This window comes from Oncorhynchus clarkii, chromosome 5 (genome assembly GCF_045791955.1).
Source record: "Oncorhynchus clarkii lewisi isolate Uvic-CL-2024 chromosome 5, UVic_Ocla_1.0, whole genome shotgun sequence".
NCBI lineage: Eukaryota > Metazoa > Chordata > Actinopteri > Salmoniformes > Salmonidae > Oncorhynchus > Oncorhynchus clarkii.
Window position 1 is genome coordinate 25,472,849 of NC_092151.1, and position 18,671 is coordinate 25,491,519.

General features: G+C 41.3%; 1 protein-coding gene across 1 annotated transcript in view; it reads left to right on the forward strand.

Moving 5' to 3' along the window:
- The first annotated feature begins 2,712 nt into the window (after window positions 1-2,712).
- The window catches only part of LOC139408565 (protein Niban 2-like), a 42,398-nt gene continuing 26,439 nt past the window's right edge, over window positions 2,713-18,671 (forward strand). The window contains exons 1-2 of the mRNA XM_071152615.1: window positions 2,713-3,070; window positions 15,907-16,037. Of these exons, the coding sequence (XP_071008716.1) occupies window positions 3,016-3,070; window positions 15,907-16,037 (186 nt within the window). The 5' untranslated portion in view covers window positions 2,713-3,015. The remainder of the gene's footprint in view (window positions 3,071-15,906; window positions 16,038-18,671) is intronic.

An 18,671-nucleotide genomic window follows, 5' to 3' on the forward strand; every position in this document is an offset into this window, starting at 1 on the left:
GAACTGAATTCCAAACTACAGGGGAAGGGCCTTTTTGCACATCAGATGTACAGCCTTGTCAAAGCTTTCAAGGGAAATTGCTCCTTCTGACCCGCCAAGTAGAAGCCAACAATCTCACCAACCTTCCGACACTACTAGTCTGTTCCTTATCAGATGACCAGCGGGAGAAGTATACATTGCGGATGCGTGCTTTGAAAGGTGAGTTTTCTCGTTGTTTTGAGGATTTCAAAGTGTTGGAAAATTACTGAAAATGCTGTTGGTTTCCTCTCCTTTCACCTTCAATGTGGATAACATTCCCACTGACCTGCAACTTGAGCTCGTCGATCTTCAGTCTGATGCAGTGATTCAAAATAATGTCACTGACGAGGTTCTATGCATCTCTCGATGAACAAAACTTTCCAAAGATGCTCAGAAGGTGTATGTACTGTTTGGGTCAACCTATGTATGTGAACAGACATTTTCAGTGATGGAATATAACAAGTCAAGGCACAGATCATCTCTTACCGACTCTCATCTCTCAGCAATCCTGCGCAGAGCGACGTCAGAAACTTTACCTGACTTCACTGCTCTAGTCAATGCCCATCAGAGACTTCACTCCACACACTGATTAGCTAGTTTAAATGTAATGTTGAGCTCTCTCTTTCTTGTGTTTTTGTGCATACACGTTATCAAGAGTTCTGGCCGTGGTGCTGAATGCACAGTGTACTTCTCCCTCCGTGTAGTTCATTGATGTTTAATAATGAAAATACCAAACAAAAGGAGAACATTGATGTGGTTTATTTCTATGCATGTTAAAAAAGTAAAATAAGTAGCATATCTGGACGTGATTTACAGTAGATGTATCTGCCAACACAGTCATACACATGATGTATAATCCTGTAATATGATTCTGGCCCACGATGGCAAAAATATTGTAATTTTTTTTTTTTTTTTTTTTTTTTTTTTTTTTTTTTTTTTACCTTTATTTAACCAGGCAAGTCAGTTAAGAACAAATTCTTATTTTCAATGACGGCCTGGGAACAGTGGGTTAACTGCCTGTTCAGGGGCAGAACGACAGATTTGTACCTTGTCAGCTCGGGGGTTTGAACTCACAACCTTCCGGTTACTAGTCCAACGCTCTAACCACTAGGCTACCCTGACCTGACTAGATCATAAAGGAACAATTGTCCAGACAGAGGATTTAGTTTACGAATTGACGGTTTATTAAACCAACTTTACACAGGCTACTGTTTGCCCCCCCTTCTTCAGCTTGCCCCCCCTTCTTCGGAACCATGATGACTGGCGCTGCCCAGGGGCTGTCTGAGGGCTCGATGAAGTCTGCCCGCTGCATCTCCAACACAGCCTTGTCTGCCTTGCCAGCGGGATACGGCGGGGACGCATCTTGATGGGTCCAGCATCACCTGTATCGATCTCATGCTGCACCAGATGAGTCTGACCCACTTCTTCCTCACTCAGTGCAAAGCTGTCTCTGAATTCAAACAGCAACTGCCACAACCGTTCCTGCTGCTCGGGGTCAAGACCAACACAGTTCCTCCCCCATATCTCCCTCACTGCACAGTGTCCTCTCCTCTCCCATCTGGGGTAGCTGGGCTGGGGGGGTGCGGCCCGGGGGGCTGTGAGGGCTGTGTCGTGAGGGCTGTGTCGTGGAGGTAGCTGGGGGAATGTAACACACAGCCATAGGTGACAGAGGGGCTGGGGAAAAGTCACACACAGATGTGGGGGAGGGGGGGCAGCCATGAGTCTCTGCTGCGTTAACTGTTGGAGTAAAGTGTTTGTTGGGTTGAGTGAATGTGACATTAGGGGGGACCATGGTGACTGCCGGCCCTCCCTGGAAGCTCAGTGTGCCCCCATTTAGGTCTAACTGGCAGCCTGTGCTCCTAAGAAAGTCCAACCCCAGTATACAAGGGTCCTGCACAGCCGCCATCCACACAGGACCTGCCCCCTACTGTCAGAGTCATTAATCCCTTCCCTTTCATGGGTGCCAGCTCACTTGTGACTGTGCGGAGCTGCACGGTTGTGGGCTCACACTGAGTCCAACCTGGCACAATATCTGGCCTCACCAGAGTTACTGTGGACTCAGTGTCCACCAGGGCAGAGCAGGGAACCCTCGCCACAGTGACAGGGACATGACAAAAGTCCCCAACACAGGTCCGGCCCACCACAACAACAGGCTCCATCCGCTTGTAACGTTTTTAAAATATTTTAATTTAAAAATTTAAATTAGTATTGGTCAAGAATCTTCAGCCAAAACTGGATGAAAATGGTCCGTGGTGGTCCTTTCACTTTTGCCAATGTTGATGGTCCACACGGGGGCAGTATACCTCCTCCTGAGCAGTCTCATCCCCATCCCTAGCTCATCATCCTCTCCCTAGACATGGCATTTTGTTTCCTGTCAAAGACTACTTTTTTACAAAAACAGAAACTTTACAGAATAACATCATCACTCATGACATGATAGATGGCTGTATTGTAGCCTACGCTATATTAGTGTTGAAAAACGATTATTAGCCTACATTTTTTTCGCAAAGGCTAAAAGCAACATTTCCGCACGTCAATAATGAAGTTGAAATTTGGGCCAGATATAATTTCTGTAAATCACAAAAGGGTACTTTATGCACTCCACAGTCTGGTAATTTTATACCCAGAATATTCCTTTAAAAGCCACACCCAGGCTGAACACGATGGAGTGATGATTTTGAGAGGGTGTGTCTTGTCAGAATGAACTAACTTAGCCGACTTTCTAACTTTTCATTTGATTTTACTCACGATCCAGAAAAGGTATAACAGGACACACTCTTCCACCACTTTTTGTCGACGCAGATTTTCTGGCGGATAAGCAATCAACTTGCTTTTGAAACATTGTATGTGGCGTAGTTTCGGGGAAAGGCGAAGTCATACGCGGTAGGCTAGTGTATTTTTTCCTCTCCTAGGTTGAGATACTGTCCTTGACATTGGCCAACGCGCCTTTTTGCCCCTTCTCTTGGGGTTTGTTGGTTAACCAGCGGGGCTGTAACGATGGGGGATGTAATTTCCACTCACCTGGACGAAGGCAAGCGAGAGATGATTACCGGTAAGCTCCTCCTTGACTTTCCTTCCAATTTACATCTTGAATTGCTGCTTAATATATTTGCGTAAAATGTGAAGAGAGATACAAGACAATTCATTTAAAAGGATATGGGCTCTTACCCACTGTTTTTTCTATTCCCGCACAGGAAAATTACTCGACAGTCAGCATCCCTCGAAAGTTACACGTTTTAAAATGTACACTGTTGCAATAAATTAGAATACTACATAATGTCAAATTTCCTCGACTAAAACTCAGCCGAATTACATTCTAAACGGACAAACTCTCCTAATTTGAATCAAACCCAATCTGAAAGACCTTATTTCTCAGAGATGATAATAGCTACAGATTGTTACACAAAATAATGTGATTTAACCAAATATTTCTGGTATCCATTACTGGGAGTTACAGGTTAGGTCGCTCAAAAAGAGCCTAATGATACTCCTTTGTCCAAGAACATTACACGTTCTGTTTAAAGGGTGAATTGTCTCTGGAAGACAAAACAGCCAAATACTCCATCTAAACGTGAATTGATTCTCCATTGTGGTATGGTTCTAGAACCAGAAATCCCTCTTTCATATCACCAAATAATTTCACAAATGCATAATACACACTTACTGTATGCTGTTTTAACCGTTTTCTTTGCACAGTTGCAGCCAACAGTATTTTTCACTGACAACAAGTTTGTGGTGTCTGTCTTCCATTCACACACACCGGTGTACGGCGAAGCAGATAGCTAATAAACACAGGTAGTCCACTCTGTCTTCCGTATGTTTTCCGTAAACAAGCAGTGGTGGAAAAGGTACCCAATTGTCATACTTGAGTAAAAGTAAAGATACAGGGCCTCCCAAGTGGCGCAGCGGTCTAAGGTACTGCATCACAGTGCTTGAGAAGTCACTACAGCCCCGGGTTCGATCCCAGTCTGTGTCACAGCCAGCTGTGACCTGGAGACCCATGAGGCAGTGCACAATTGGCCCAGCGTCGTCCGGGTTGTCCCATCACGCTCTAGCGACTCCTTGTGGCGTGCGGGGTGCCTGCAAGCTGACTTTGGTGTTTCCTCCGGCACATTGGTGCGTCTGGCTTCTGGGTTAAGCGAACAGTACGCCAAGAAGCAGCGCGGCTTGGCAGGGTCGTGTTTCGGAGGAGTTATGGCTCTCGACCTTCGACTCTCCGTACGGGTGTTGCAGCAATTCAACACTCCGTACGGGTGTTGGTTAAGACAATTGGTTAACACAAAGCTGGGGAGAAAAAGGGGTCAAGGTTTTTTTTTTTTTACTTTAGGAGAAAATGACTGAAGTGAAAGTCGCCCAGTAAAATACTACTTGTGTAAAAGTCTAAAAGTATTTGGTTATAAATAAACTTTAAAAAGTAAATGTAATTACTAAAATACATTTAAGTATTAAAAGTAAAAGTATAAATAGTTAAAAACCAGATGGCACTATTTAAATGTATTTGTATTTTTATGGATAGCCACTTCAATACTCAGACATGATTTACAAATGAAACGTGTTTAGTGAGTCCGCCAGATCAGAAGCAGTAGGGATGACAAGAGATGTTACATTTTGAATGATTATCAAGAGAACAAGTACTTTTGGGTGTCAGGGAAAATGTATGGAGTAAAAAGTACATTATTTTCTTCAGGAATGTAGTGAAGTAAAAGTTGTCAAATATAGATAGTAAAGTACAGATACCCCAAAAAGTACTTTCAAGTATTTTTAGTAAGGACTTTACACCACTGTAAACAAGCAATGTAACATGGAACTATGGCGTTGTGGGAACCTGACAAAGGTGTGTATCAATTTAACCATTTTTGGAAGAAAAAATATATATATAATTATTTCTTGCTGATATGAAAGATAAGGTCCTTATGCTTCCAAAACCCTACCGCAAACTCCCCCATACAGAAGATTCCTTTGTCTAATGACTCATTTGTGTAATGTAATGGAACTGAGAGTCACAATCAAGGGCTACAGGTTAGGAACTGTTTGGTGTATAGGACAGATCATTTTCGACCAACCTTAACTTAGCAATATTTCAAATGGATTTATTTTAATAATGGAGTATTCTCTAAATTCAAATGCACCATCTGCAACTGGACACATACATTTTAAAAGATGCATGTTTGGCTGAATCGAGAACAAAAATAGTGTTGCCAAGTTAAGCTTGGTCGCAAATGTTCTGTGCTACACCAAACAGTACCTAACCTTTAACTCCCAATAATGGATACAAAAATATTTGGTTAAATCACATTATCTGTTCTAACAATCTGTAGCAAAGATAATAACTGCTTTCCCAAGGACAGTCAGCTTGAGCATAATGTTTGGGCAGTAGTTTTACCCTTTCCAAATGTGGTAGTGGCTTTTTTCAAAACGGGGCCGGTATTCGTTTCTACAGGTTCTTGGGAGCTATTTTACCGTGCACTAAATAATTACAATAGCTGCCTCTGATTATTCCTCTTTCCAAGAAGAGCTGGACAAAGAATATATATTTTTTACATAGGAAGGTGCAGCCCTATTTATTTGAGCCGGAATGCACTGAAGAGGAGTTGAGACAGCGAGAAAAATAATTGCGAGACCAGCAAGCAGCGGCTGGATAAGGAGGGCAAATGACAAACAAGTAAGTTGTTTTGCAGTCGATAACTAGCTAGCAATATAAGCTCTCTTTTAACATGTGTTGTTCAGTACAATTTTGTGATTTTCGGCCATAACGGAGCTTGCTAGTACCACTACAAGCCAAGTTTTGCTAGCTAGCTTTGTTTCCTAAACCTAAAATGTACTGTAGTTGAAGTTATAGCTAGCTAACTAGCCTAGCTAGCTTCAGTGCACCTCAATAGGAGCAAAATTAGGGAAATATTTTGATGACGAAGAGTAAAGGAATGACTCTGGCTTTATGACTCACATTAGTCTTGGAGTAACTATACCTGTATGTTGTAGCTAGCTAGCTAATGTGTGTCTGAGATTTCAAAGTGTCTCATATTATAAACTTGGTTCGAGCTCTGAATGCTGAAAGACCAGTATCGGACTGTATACCACGGGTATGACAAAACATGTATTTTTGCTGCTGTAATTACATTGGTAACCAGTTTCTAATAGCAATACGGCACATCTGGGTTTGTGGTTCATGACAAATATACCATGGCTAAGGGCTGTGTCCAGGCACTCGTGCATAAGAAAATCCCTTAGCTGTGGTATGTTGGCCATATACCACACCTCTTCAGGCCTTATTGCCTAATTCTAAATAATGCTGCTACAATAGCAATACAGACAGTACACAGCGATTGCCCACAAATGTCTAATAGTTTGTCTTTCTTTCACAGACAATTCCGCTTGGATACAAAGAAGTTGATGACTCTCAAAGAGATGTGAAAGGTCCCATAACAACAATCTCCCCTTGTATCAACGTGACTCTGAACACCTCACTGCACCACCTAAACACGCCATATGCAAGTATTCCCTTTGTGAAACTGTAGTATTTATTATAGGCGTTAGTAGTATATTTTTCTTCTATTGTATATATGTCATGTGTTGCCATAACTGTTCCTGCATACTTCTGTGTAAACTCACCTCGGTCTCCAGAGCAAATAAACTTGTCTTAAACAAACCATGTTTACTTATTTGACAGAATAATCTACTGTTTTATTGAAACATGTTTACTTGCCAACAAATTTTAGTTGAAATGATCTGTTTCGCAGTAAGATTGTAGCTAGTTTATGCAAATTAATTTCATGAATACCACAATGAAATGATCCAGATGTTGAAGTCAACACTTTATTGGTTTTCGATGCAGCAGGAATCATCTAGTCACTTGTCTGTACACTTGTAAAAAAATAAATAATACTTTTTCCACATTTTGTTACGTTACAGCCTTATTCTAAAATTGATTGTAAAAAAATATCCATCTTTCTACACACAATACCCCATAATGACAAAGCAAAAACTGGTTTTTATAAATTTTTTCAAATGTACTAAAAATGAAAAAACAAATACCTTATTTACATAAATATTCAGAATCTTTGCTATGAGAATTGAAATTAATCCTTCACATGTTTCTACAACTTGATTGGAATCCACCTGTGGTAAATTCAATTGATTGGACATGATTTCTTTAAGGCACACACCTGTCTGTATAAGGTCATATGTTGACGGTGCATGTCAGAGTAAAAACCAAGCCATGAGGTCAAATGAATTGTCTGTAGAGCACCGAGACAGGATTGTGTCGAAGCATAGGTCTGGGGAAGGGTACCAAAAAATGCCTGCAGCATTGAAGGTCCCCAAGAACACATTGGGCTCCATCATTCTTAAATGGAAGACGTTTGGAACCACCAAGACTCTTACTAGAGCGGGCCACCCGGCCAAACTGAGAAATCGAGGGAGAAGGGTCTTGGTCAGGGAGATGACAAAGAACACGATTGTCACTCTGACAGAGCTCCAGAATTCCTCTGTGGAGATGGAATAACCTTCCAGAATGACTACCATCTCTGCAGCACTCCATCAATCAGGCCTTTATGGTAGGTAGAGTGGCCAGAGGGAAGCCACTCCTCAGTAAAAGGCACATTACAGCCCGCTTGGAGTTTGCCAAAAAGGCACCTAAAAGACTCAGACCATGAGAAACAAGATTCTCTGGTCTGATGAAACCAAAATTGAACTCTGGCCTGAATGCCAAGTGCGACGTCTGGAGGAAACCTGGCACCATCCCCACGGCGAAGCATGGTGGTGGCAGCATCATGCTATGGGGATGTTTTTCAGCAGCAGGGACTGGAGGACTAGTCAGGATCGGGGGAAAGATGAACAGGGCAAAGTACAGAGAGATCCATGATGAAAACCTGTTCCAGAGCGCTCAGGACCTCAGACTGAGGTCGATGGAATTGTCCGTAGAGCTCCGAGACAGGATTGTGTCGAGGCACAGATCTGGGGAAGGGTACCAAAAAATGTCTGCCACATTTAAAGGTCTCCAAGAACACAGTGGCCTCCATTCTAAAATGGAAGAAGTTTGGCAATGCGGACAGCTCTTCCTAGTGTGGAATGAAGAAGAAAAAAAATGTAAAAAACAATTTCTTTTGAATAGCCAGCGTATTATGAAAGCTGTGGAAACGTTGGTTTAGATAAACAAATGTAGTTCTCTAGCTAGTTGGCTAGGTAACGTCAGCTCGACTTCTTCTTTTCTGCTGTGCTGATGTTGGCTGATCGGATGCCTTATTCTTTGACGTGAAGTGGAAAATCGATGGAATAGCATCACGTTTCAACGTTCGACCTGGCAACACCATGAGTTGAGACTTCCGATCCGTTTCAAAATCCGCTGTCTGAAAGTGTTGGCTACAAACAGAAATGTTTATTTCTCCATGGGAGTATTCACATCAACTGGATCTACCTCCACCAGGACGGCACTACATCCTGAAATTATGAATTCTGGATATGGTGGTTGGTTTACAACCAGCAAATGTAGATGGCCCGTTTTATACCGGTGAAATGCAGAAACCCTCGATTTCCGTGTAGTGAATAAATTCTTGATTTTAATAACATATAACATATATAACATTAATGGACATATATAGTGAAATAGAGCAGCAGTGAAATTTCCCTTTACGTTTCTCATATGTCACATGCACTTAGGTATTGAAGTATGTTTAAAGACTTCGTCATTGGCAGTGTACAAGAAAGAGAGATTGGTCATCACACAACAGAACACTTATTGGAACGACTAGCCCATGTCGGACTGGCGTGAAAACCCACATGAGGCCAATGGGCTCATGTTTGCTGGGGTGTGTTTCACTGAACCATTTCTCAATTCAGTCGTGTTGAATTGATTATATGAGTTTGCTTGGGTGAAGTGTGGTCTGATCAGGCTACTCCAGACCTATATTTTCCATGGCTAGCCACACTGTCTGGGGTTCCAACCTCAGAATCCAGGATATGTGTGTGTGTGTGTGTGGTTGTGGCTGGAAACACTGTATGCCACTTTACCCCCAGACTCACCCTCACAGGGCTCCAGACTAACATTTTCCCCTGGTGCCACTAAGTTTTTCAGTTGCACCAGCCCATGATTTGGTCACACCACCCCGTCACATAATATATACTGTATGTATATATATCTTATAAAGTAATTCAGTGCTTTATTAAAAAATGAGATCGTATTCAAGAAATACATTGTTTCATGTTGTGATTCAAGTTAATGTCACATGCATAAGTACAGTGAAATTCCTTTCTTGATATCTCGAAACCCAACATTGCGATAATCAATAACTATGTAATACTAGAAGAAAAATATGAAGGGAAAGTGGGATACCTAGTCAGTTGTACAACTGAATGCATTCATCTGAAATGTGTCTTTCGCATTTAACCCAACCCCTCTGAATCAGAACTAAGTAAGCATACTATACAGGGTCAGTTCCAATGCAATATTTACAATGTGCAGGGATACTGGAGTGATGGAGGTATAGGTGTAGGGGCAGGTGCGCAACTTCGGTTTTAGAAGTGGGGGTGGCATATTTTTATTTTTTTTTACAATTATTATAATTTTTTTATCCGGTCGGATAAACACTCCAAACAGCCTACCCGACCGCTTGGAGGCGTCCACATGGTCCTAAAGCACACCACTGTCTCGTTTTGTGTCACATTCCGATTATAAAACTGAGGGGGGAAAAAAATGCAATTTCAGTGAAAGTTGCACCCCTGTGTAAGGTAAGGTGTAAGGTGACTAGGCAACCGGACATAAGAAACAGAGTAGCAGCAGCTTGTATGTGAGTGGGTGTGTGTTGAGTTAGTATAAATGTATGTGCATATTCTGTGTGAGTGAGAAGAGGATGGAGTGTGTGTTTAGGGCCCTGTGAGTGTGCATAGACAATGCTAAGTAAAATAACAATAAAAATACAAGGTTAACTCAATCCGTGTGGTCATTTTGTTAGCTATTTATCAGTCTTATTGCTTGGGGATAGAAGTTGTTCAAGAGCCTGTTGGTCCCAGACTCGATGCACCGGTACTGCTTGCCATGTGGACGCAGAGAGAATAGTCTATGGCTCGGGTGGTTAGTCTTTTCCGTTTTTCCGGGCCTTACTTATGTGCAACCTAATCCAGTGATTGTCATTCATTATGGGTTGACAATTAGGCTGTTTTATTTTACATTTTAAAATAGGGCTCCAGAATAAAAAATAAAAAAATTCTCCAATGGCTCAAAACCATATAAAATATTTTGGTTGTAAAAATAGTTGCTATTGAGCTCAAAATTGAGAGCTGTGAAATAAAAAGTATAGCTATAGAACGCTGATAACCTCATTTATTCAACTGTGGCAACAGAATGGCTGCGTTTTCCCCACAATATGATTTTTAAATGTTATACAATCAGAAAACCTTTTCTTTCTCCCAGAGCATTTTTTTCCCCCTGGGAAAGAGAGAGTGGTTCGCTTGACACAGCAACAGGCCCCAATTAAATGGGTAGAGGGGCAGGCAGACACTTTCATTACAGGAATCATGAAGATAATGTACTTTTCTGTTTGACCAAATTATTATTTTGGATAAGAGCAATATCATTTTTTTTTTGTCAAATGGCAGCCAAGCATCGATCATCATGTCACCAGAATAAGACCCTCGATTTAAGGCGCATCAAACTCATCACAGTGCACTTCCACCACCCTGTGAAGTTCATCGTAACTTATTGTAGCCTAATAAACGGCATGGTTTCCCGAGTTGTAGTGGGAGGACCACACAACATGTCATCGCATGACTTCAAGTTTACTTCGATATGATGGTTGTTATATCATGGATTTGATGGTTATTATCAGGGCTGACCCCATTTAGTCAACTGATCGATAGGCTGTTGGTCAACCAATATTTATTTTTTTGTCGAGCTGTGGCAAATATATCAAAATAAATGTTATGGCACACGAGACACCTGTCTGATTCACGCCTGTCTGAGTGGTCTAATCCATTGTGTAGGCCGCAGGGATGGTTTACCATTTCTGATCTACAATGTTTGTTTGGACAAGGTCATTTCTGTTAATGCATTCAATGTAGTAATAATAATATAGTCTTGTCATTGTAAGAGTGGACAAGTTATTTATTTGATTCCGTTTACGAGTAGTCAATTTATTCATTGTCTTTTGTTTGGAGCGCTCCTGTCAAATTTGAGTTATGCATAGAACTAGGCCTAGGCTGCCTGGCCTGTGCGCAAATGTAGGCTTATAAATGTGCCCATTTGGGAATCTGATACTGTTTCTGATTTGTCTTAACTCACTATCACTGTGGAGCTTCTCAAAGTAATTTTTTCTTCACCTCAAAAAGCAAGTGAACAAAGTCTGTTTTTACATCCATTGAGAAAGACAGTAGTTCATGCTCTGATCCGATGCAAATGTCATAAAATAGGCCAACCTGATTACTTCTTATCCCTTGTGCAAATACCATACAGCTTTTAGTCTGGAGCTCACTGGCATGTTAAACTCTGAGGGCCCAGAATACTGTATACAATGTTGCAAGTTTGCAGGCCTGACCCAAGTTAATAGTTAATACAATGTTTCAAGTTCCTTGCAGACAGGCCATACAGAGCCAATGTGATTTATAGGATTTTTATCAGGATATTTCCAACCTGCAATGTTTTTATTTGTTGGCTTTATGTAGGCTATTTTTTACGTATTGGCAATAGAAGTTACTTTTAGGTTTGTATCATTTTCATTTAGATAGAATTTTGATTAACCACATTATATTGATTTTGAGATATGAAGACTTTGTTATAAATTAAATTAACCTATTCCATGAAAATATGAAAATCATAACTGGCAAGCAGATCAGTAGAAATGGTATAATAACTTGGCACTACAAATGGAAAAAGTTGCAGAATGCTGGTGTACCCTATTACCGGCAACTTCAGGAGCAAAATGGCAGAATCTGCAAAGGCCAGCAGCGGGAGGAGGGGGGTTGGGAACAGGTTTTTACTTCTGGTTAGGCTTTATTGATCTCTGGCTTCCTCTTTAGTAATTTGTGTCTTCATTTTTAAGTCACAGTGCTTAAAGCATCAGACAATGTAGCCTACATATAGTTGATTTTATTCTAACATGGGGTGTGTCTACATATTGAAAAATACACGTTTTAAAATTTCAACCAATCGAATGGTCGAAATAACTGATGACTCTCGGTTTACTATTATATATACTGAGTGTACAAAGCAAGAATGATCTAACACCCAGAAGACATCCAGCCAACTTGATACAACTGTGGGAAGCATTGGCGTCAACATGGGCCAGAATCCCTGTGGAATGCTTTTGACACCTTGTAGAGTCCATGCCCCAATGAATTGAGGCTGTTCTGAGGGCAACAAGGGGGTGCACAACACAATATTATGGAAGGTGTTTCTTATGTTTCGTACACTCGTTTCATATTTTTGGGAAAACTGATTTTTTTATAATGCTATTCTACACACTTTGTCATGAGGCTAAGAGAAAATGTTGCGGTTTTAAAGATAATTTCCTGCAATACTAAATTTTTTGTCATGGGTGTGAGGAAAAATGTGCTGTTTTTTTAGCTCATTTCAATCTAGTCTACATAATTGGCCATGAGGCTGAGAGATTCAGGATTCTGTCCCTGTATAGCTTCCAACGATGTCTAAAGCTGCAGATTAAGAAAGAAAGAGGGAAGTGAGTGTGTGTACAGAAGAAGAAACAGGTAGGAACATGCCTTGGGATTACTGAGCAGAAAGCCAGTTTGGTTCTCACACACTGCCCTATTTTGTCCTCCCTCTCTGGCTCTCTCACAATGTAGTTCTTTTGGCCTAAAAATCCATCTTTCTCTCTGCAGCTTCGTTCTACTTGTCATATTCCTATTGTTTCATCTTAAACCTTTTGTCTATTTCACAGTCACTACCCAACCCACTGCATAAGGTGTGTGTGTGTGTGTGTGTGTGTGTGTGTGTGTGTGTGTGTGTGTGTGTGTGTGTGTGTGTGTGTGTGTGTGTGTGTGTGTGTGTGTGTGTGTGTGTGTGTGTGTGTGTGTGTGTGTGTGTGTGTGTGTGTGTGTGTGTGTGTGTGTGTGTGCACGCACACATGTTTGTGCCTGTGGGAGGAGTGGTTAGTCAGCTCTTTTCCTTTGGGAGTATACTGTTTGGAGTAGTTGGCTGTACTGGTCAACATCTCCACATTTGCTATCAAGGCACATTCTCAGCAGCTGAACTCCTCTTTGACAAATTGTATTTTGTGTGTTCAGATGCCCTGTGTGGACAAAGTCATGGAACCTTTTAACAATCAGATTAAATTAATTTGTAAATCGGTCCAATTCAACCGGAACACAGTAGGAGGGTTAAGACATTATATTATACAATATGGCACAGTAGGCCTAGCCTACATCCCAGTGTGACAGTGTACCATTCAAGGTACAGGATGTCTGCTAATTCTTAGAGTTTTCCATCTCTTTAGATCATCTGCACCCAATGGAAACAGGAAGGGAAATGATCAGTGCACTCTGACTACTGTACACTCACTCTGTCTGCCTTTCTACCTTTCTTTCTGTCTTTCTTTCTCAAACACAGGTTAGAAGTAGGTGGTTGTGCTGTCAGTCTCTAATCCCCGGCACTGGGACTGCCTGCTCCTTGTATTTGGGATGACAGGGCACTAAGTAGACACACACACACACACACACACACACTTTCCTAATTTAGCCCTTAAGTGCAATCAAATCTCCCATCAGTTTAGTTTGCTGCAGACTGTCGTTCAAGCCATGCCTTCATTCCTGTGGGGAAGTGTGTCATTTGACCTAACTCTCCCTGTGGCCAGTCTGCAGGCTTTGGCACACTAACCCAGCTTGTGGAAAGTGCAGCATGTGAATGAAATAGCAACTCTAGCCTCTGGTTGTGAATGGGGCTAGCTCTGGTCCTCAGAGAACACACATGGGTGTCTAGTGTATTGTTCTCAGTCAGAGGTCACAGGCACGGTACAGAGGATGTGTGGGAAATAATGGATCAAAGTGCTCACAGATGTAGCAGGAGATATCTGGTACCCTCATGATGACTCAAACAACATCCAAGCCCTGCTGGCCTGTTTCCACTGTTATACAAATACACACTGAGGGTGGTGTCATGATGAATTAGACCAGCGTGGAATATATTATACAGGTGGAACTGAGGGGAACACCCTTTTTAGTATCTATGTCTAGATCCTTCTCAGTATTTATTTTTTGGGTTCTGAAACCCAGGATTGAACCAAGTATGTTTTTTTATACAGTGCAATACAGTACACGGAACGTGTGTTTGAGTGTTACTTTGAGATTACTTCTCTCCCCTCTTTCCTATCTTGTCAGGTCTTTCCTTCCTGCCCTCCTACTCAAAGACTGTTCTCTCTTTCCTGTGGCGCCCCTACCATAAACATCTCACAGATTACTGTGTCATGAGTTGAGCTGAGAACACGGCGCCACCACAAGCTAAGCCTGTGAACTCTAAGGGATCTTTAGGAAAAGGGCTATATTTAGGAAAAGTCCTACAAAAAATAACTTGTTTTTATAATAAAAAAGATGGTCTTTATTGCTGGTTAGACCATGGTATTTTACCATTCAACATCCTGATGCTTGTATCTCCATATAGTCTGTAGTGTGGTACAAATTCAGTAGGTACAATGTTATTGTAGGCTCTAATGTGCCTTGACTGTAGAAGTCTCATTATCTGTTCCAATTTAGAATTCATTTATTGTACTACATTTTATGAACTGAGTGTAAAACACATTAGGAAATATTTCCATGACATAGACTGACTAGGTGAATCCAGGTGAAAGATTTGATCCCTTGTTGATGTAACTTGTTAAATTCACTTCAATCATTGGAGATGAAGGAAGGGAGACAGATTTAAAGAATGATTTTTAAGCCTTGAAACAAGGGTGAATGGGCAAGACAAAATATTTAAAGGCCTTTTGAACAGGGTGTGGCAGTAGGTGCCAGGCATACCAGTTTCAGTGTGTCAAGAACTGCAACGCTGCTGGGTTTTTCACGCTCAACAGTTTCCTGTGTGCTTTCGACACCTTGTAGAGTCCATGCCCTGTTCTGAGGGCAAAAGGTGGTTGCACCTCAATATTAATATTAGGAAAGTGTTTTTAATGTTTTGTACACTCGGTGTGTTTAGCCCTTTCTCAATTAATGATGTCTCTGTTTAAACATACTATAACTCACGATTTGGTATAATTCCTTATAGTGACATGTGAGAGCAATTTTAATTTTACTGCTTGGCTTTTCATATACGGCTGATAGAAAGGTGGTAAAAATACTGTAGGGTTAATGCCCTCTCATCCACAGTCTCTCTCTGCTTTACCTGTCTGAGTCCAGTCCACCTTTCGTTACGAGTCACCCTATAGTATAGCCTCTCCACAAGCCTGTCGTCTATGCCACCTTCGGTAGTCTCACAGCTTCTCTTCAAGACCAAGTACTCTGTGATCTGACGAGTCACATTACTGATGTGTCATGCTCTGGCCCTGCTGCCAGCTGAAGTTTCTGGGACTGTGTGGCTTAGCTGTGCTCTCTCTCCCGCTCTCCCACATTCTCTCCCGCTCTCCCACATTCTTTGCTGCTCTCACTCTTCACTCTCACTCTCTCTCTGTCTGTGGCTTTTTTTCTGTGACTGTCTAGCATGTCTCTCTCTCTCTCTCTCTCTCTGTCTCTGTCTCTGTCTCTGTCTCTCTCTGTCTATGTGTCTCTCTGTCTCTCTGTCTCTGTGTGTGTGTGTTTTTCCAGATTGACATGTCTGTTTTGACATTGATGTTTGAGTAACTTGGCACCTGTTGTCATTTACGCTACATACTGGATTATTCAGACTGTGTCGCTCTGCAGCTGTGTTGTGTGCGTTCTGTGAATGTGTCTCTAACTGTCATCTATCTCTGCCCACAGCTCGTACCAGGCAGGTGACGGGGGAGTTTGGCCATGTGTACGAGCAGCAGTATGCAGTGGCCCTCTTCAACAGTGTCCGCTTTGAGATCGAGGGGGGAGGAGCGCCCCAGTCACAACTCCTGCACCGCAAGGCAAGAGGCCGGCCCGGAAACGACTGTCTGTCGCACTCGTTTACCCCCTATTGCTGTTTTTGTGTCTTCCTCTGTTCTTCTCTTGCTCCATCTGTCCCTCTTCCATTTTTTTTATTTATATATAAACTCAGCAAAAAAGAAACGTCCTCTCACTGTCAAGTGCGTTTATTTTCAGAAAACATAATGTGTAAATATTTAAATGAACATATTTAAATGAACATAACAATATTCAACAACTGAGACATAAACTGAACAAGTTCTACAGACATGTGACTAACAGAAATTGACAGAAATTGAATAATGTGTTGCTGAACAGGGGGGGCAAGAACTGGCAAATCTGGTGCAGTCCATGAGGAGGAGATGCACTGCAGTACTTAATGCAGCTGGTGGCCACCTCAGATACTGACTGTTACTTCTGATTTATTTTGACCCCCCCTTTGTTCAGGGACACATTATTCAATTTCTGTTAGTCACATGTCTGTGGAACTTGATCAGTTTATGTCTGTTGTTGAATCTTGTTATGTTCATACTAATATTTACACATGTTAAACTTGCTGAAAATAAATGCAATTGACAGTGAGAGGACGTTTCTTTTTTTGCTGAGTTATATATATATATATAACTCAGCAAAAAAAGAAACGTCCTCTCACTGTCAATAATATATATACAGTGCCTTGCGAAAGTATTCGGCCCCCTTGAACTTTGCGACCTTTTGCCACATTTCAGGCATCAAACATAAAGATATAAAACTGTATTTTTTTTTGAAGAATCAACAACAAGTGGGACACAATCATGAAGTGGAACGACATTTATTGGATATTTCAAACTTTTTTAACAAATCAAAAACTGAAAAATTGGGCGTGCAAAATTATTCAGCCCCTTTACTTTCAGTGCAGCAAACTCTCTCCAGAAGTTCAGTGAGGATCTCTGAATGATCCAATGTTGACCTAAATGACTAATGATGATAAATACAATCCACCTGTGTGTAATCAAGTCTCTGTATAAATGCACCTGCACTGTGATAGTCTCAAAGGTCCGTTAAAAGCGCAGAGAGCATCATGAAGAACAAGGAACACTCCAGGCAGGTCCGAGATACTGTTGTGAAGAAGTTTAAAGCCGGATTTGGATACAAAAAGATTTCCCAAGCTTTATACATCCCAAGGAGCACTGTACAAGCGATAATATTGAAATGGAAGGAGTATCAGACCACTGCAAATCTACCAAGACCTGGCCGTCCCTCTAAACTTTCAGCTCATACAAGGAGAAGACTGATCAGAGATGCAGCCAAGAGGCCCATGATCACTCTGGATGAACTGCAGAAATCTACAGCTGAGGTGTGAGACTCTGTCCATAGGACAACAATCAGTCGTATATTGCACAAATCTGGCCTTTATGGAAGAGTGGCAAGAAGAAAGCCATTTCTTAAAGATATCCATAAAAAGTGTCGTTTAAAGTTTGCCACAAGCCACCTGGGAGACACACCAAACATGTGGAAGAAGGTGCTCTGGTCAGATGAAACCAAAATTGAACTTTTTGGCAACAATGCAAAATGTTATGTTTGGCGTAAAAGCAACACAGCTGAACACACCATCCCCACTGTCAAACATGGTGGTGGCAGCATCATGGTTTGGGCCTGCTTTTCTTCAGCAGGGACAGGGAAGATGGTTAAAATTGATGGGAAGATGGATGGAGCCAAATACAGGACCATTCTGGAAGAACCTGATGGAGTCTGCAAAAGACCTGAGACTGGGACGGAGATTTGTCTTCCAACAAGACAATGATCCAAAACATAAAGCAAAATCTACAATGGAATGGTTCAAAAATAAACATATCCAGGTGTTAGAATGGCCAAGTCAAAGTCCAGACCTGAATCCAATCGAGAATCTGTGGAAAGAACTGAAAACTGCTGTTCACAAATGCTCTCCATCCAACCTCACTGAGCTCGAGCTGTTTTGCAAGGAGTAATGGGAAAAAATTTCAGTCTCTCGATGTGCAAAACTGATAGAGACATACCCCAAGCGACTTACAGCTGTAATCGCAGCAAAAGGTGGCGCTACAAAGTATTAACTTAAGGGGGCTGAATAATTTTGCACGCCCAATTTTTCAGTTTTTGATTTGTTAAAAAAGTTTGAAATATCCAATAAATGTCGTTCCACTTCATGATTGTGTCCCACTTGTTGTTGATTCTTCACAAAAAAATACAGTTTTATATCTTTATGTTTGAAGCCTGAAATGTGGCAAAAGGTCGCAAAGTTCAAGGGGGGCGAATACTTTCGCAAGGCACTGTATATATATATATGTATATATATATATATATATATATATATATATATATATATATATATATATATATAAACAATAAAAAACATACATACACAAACGACAACATACAGACACACACAAACATCAACTACATCACACCTGCCCAGACGCACCTGCTCACACCCCCATCTCCAGCGCCCACATTACCCTCCTCCACATGGCCTCAAACTGCACCATTTTGTTTCTCTCTGTCACCCACGCACTTTCAACATTTAGATAATAATGCATTTTACCTTTCCATTGTGTTAATGGTGGTTGATTTCCTCTTTTTAAGTATATATATTTTTAGATGATTGATGGTAAAAGTATCAT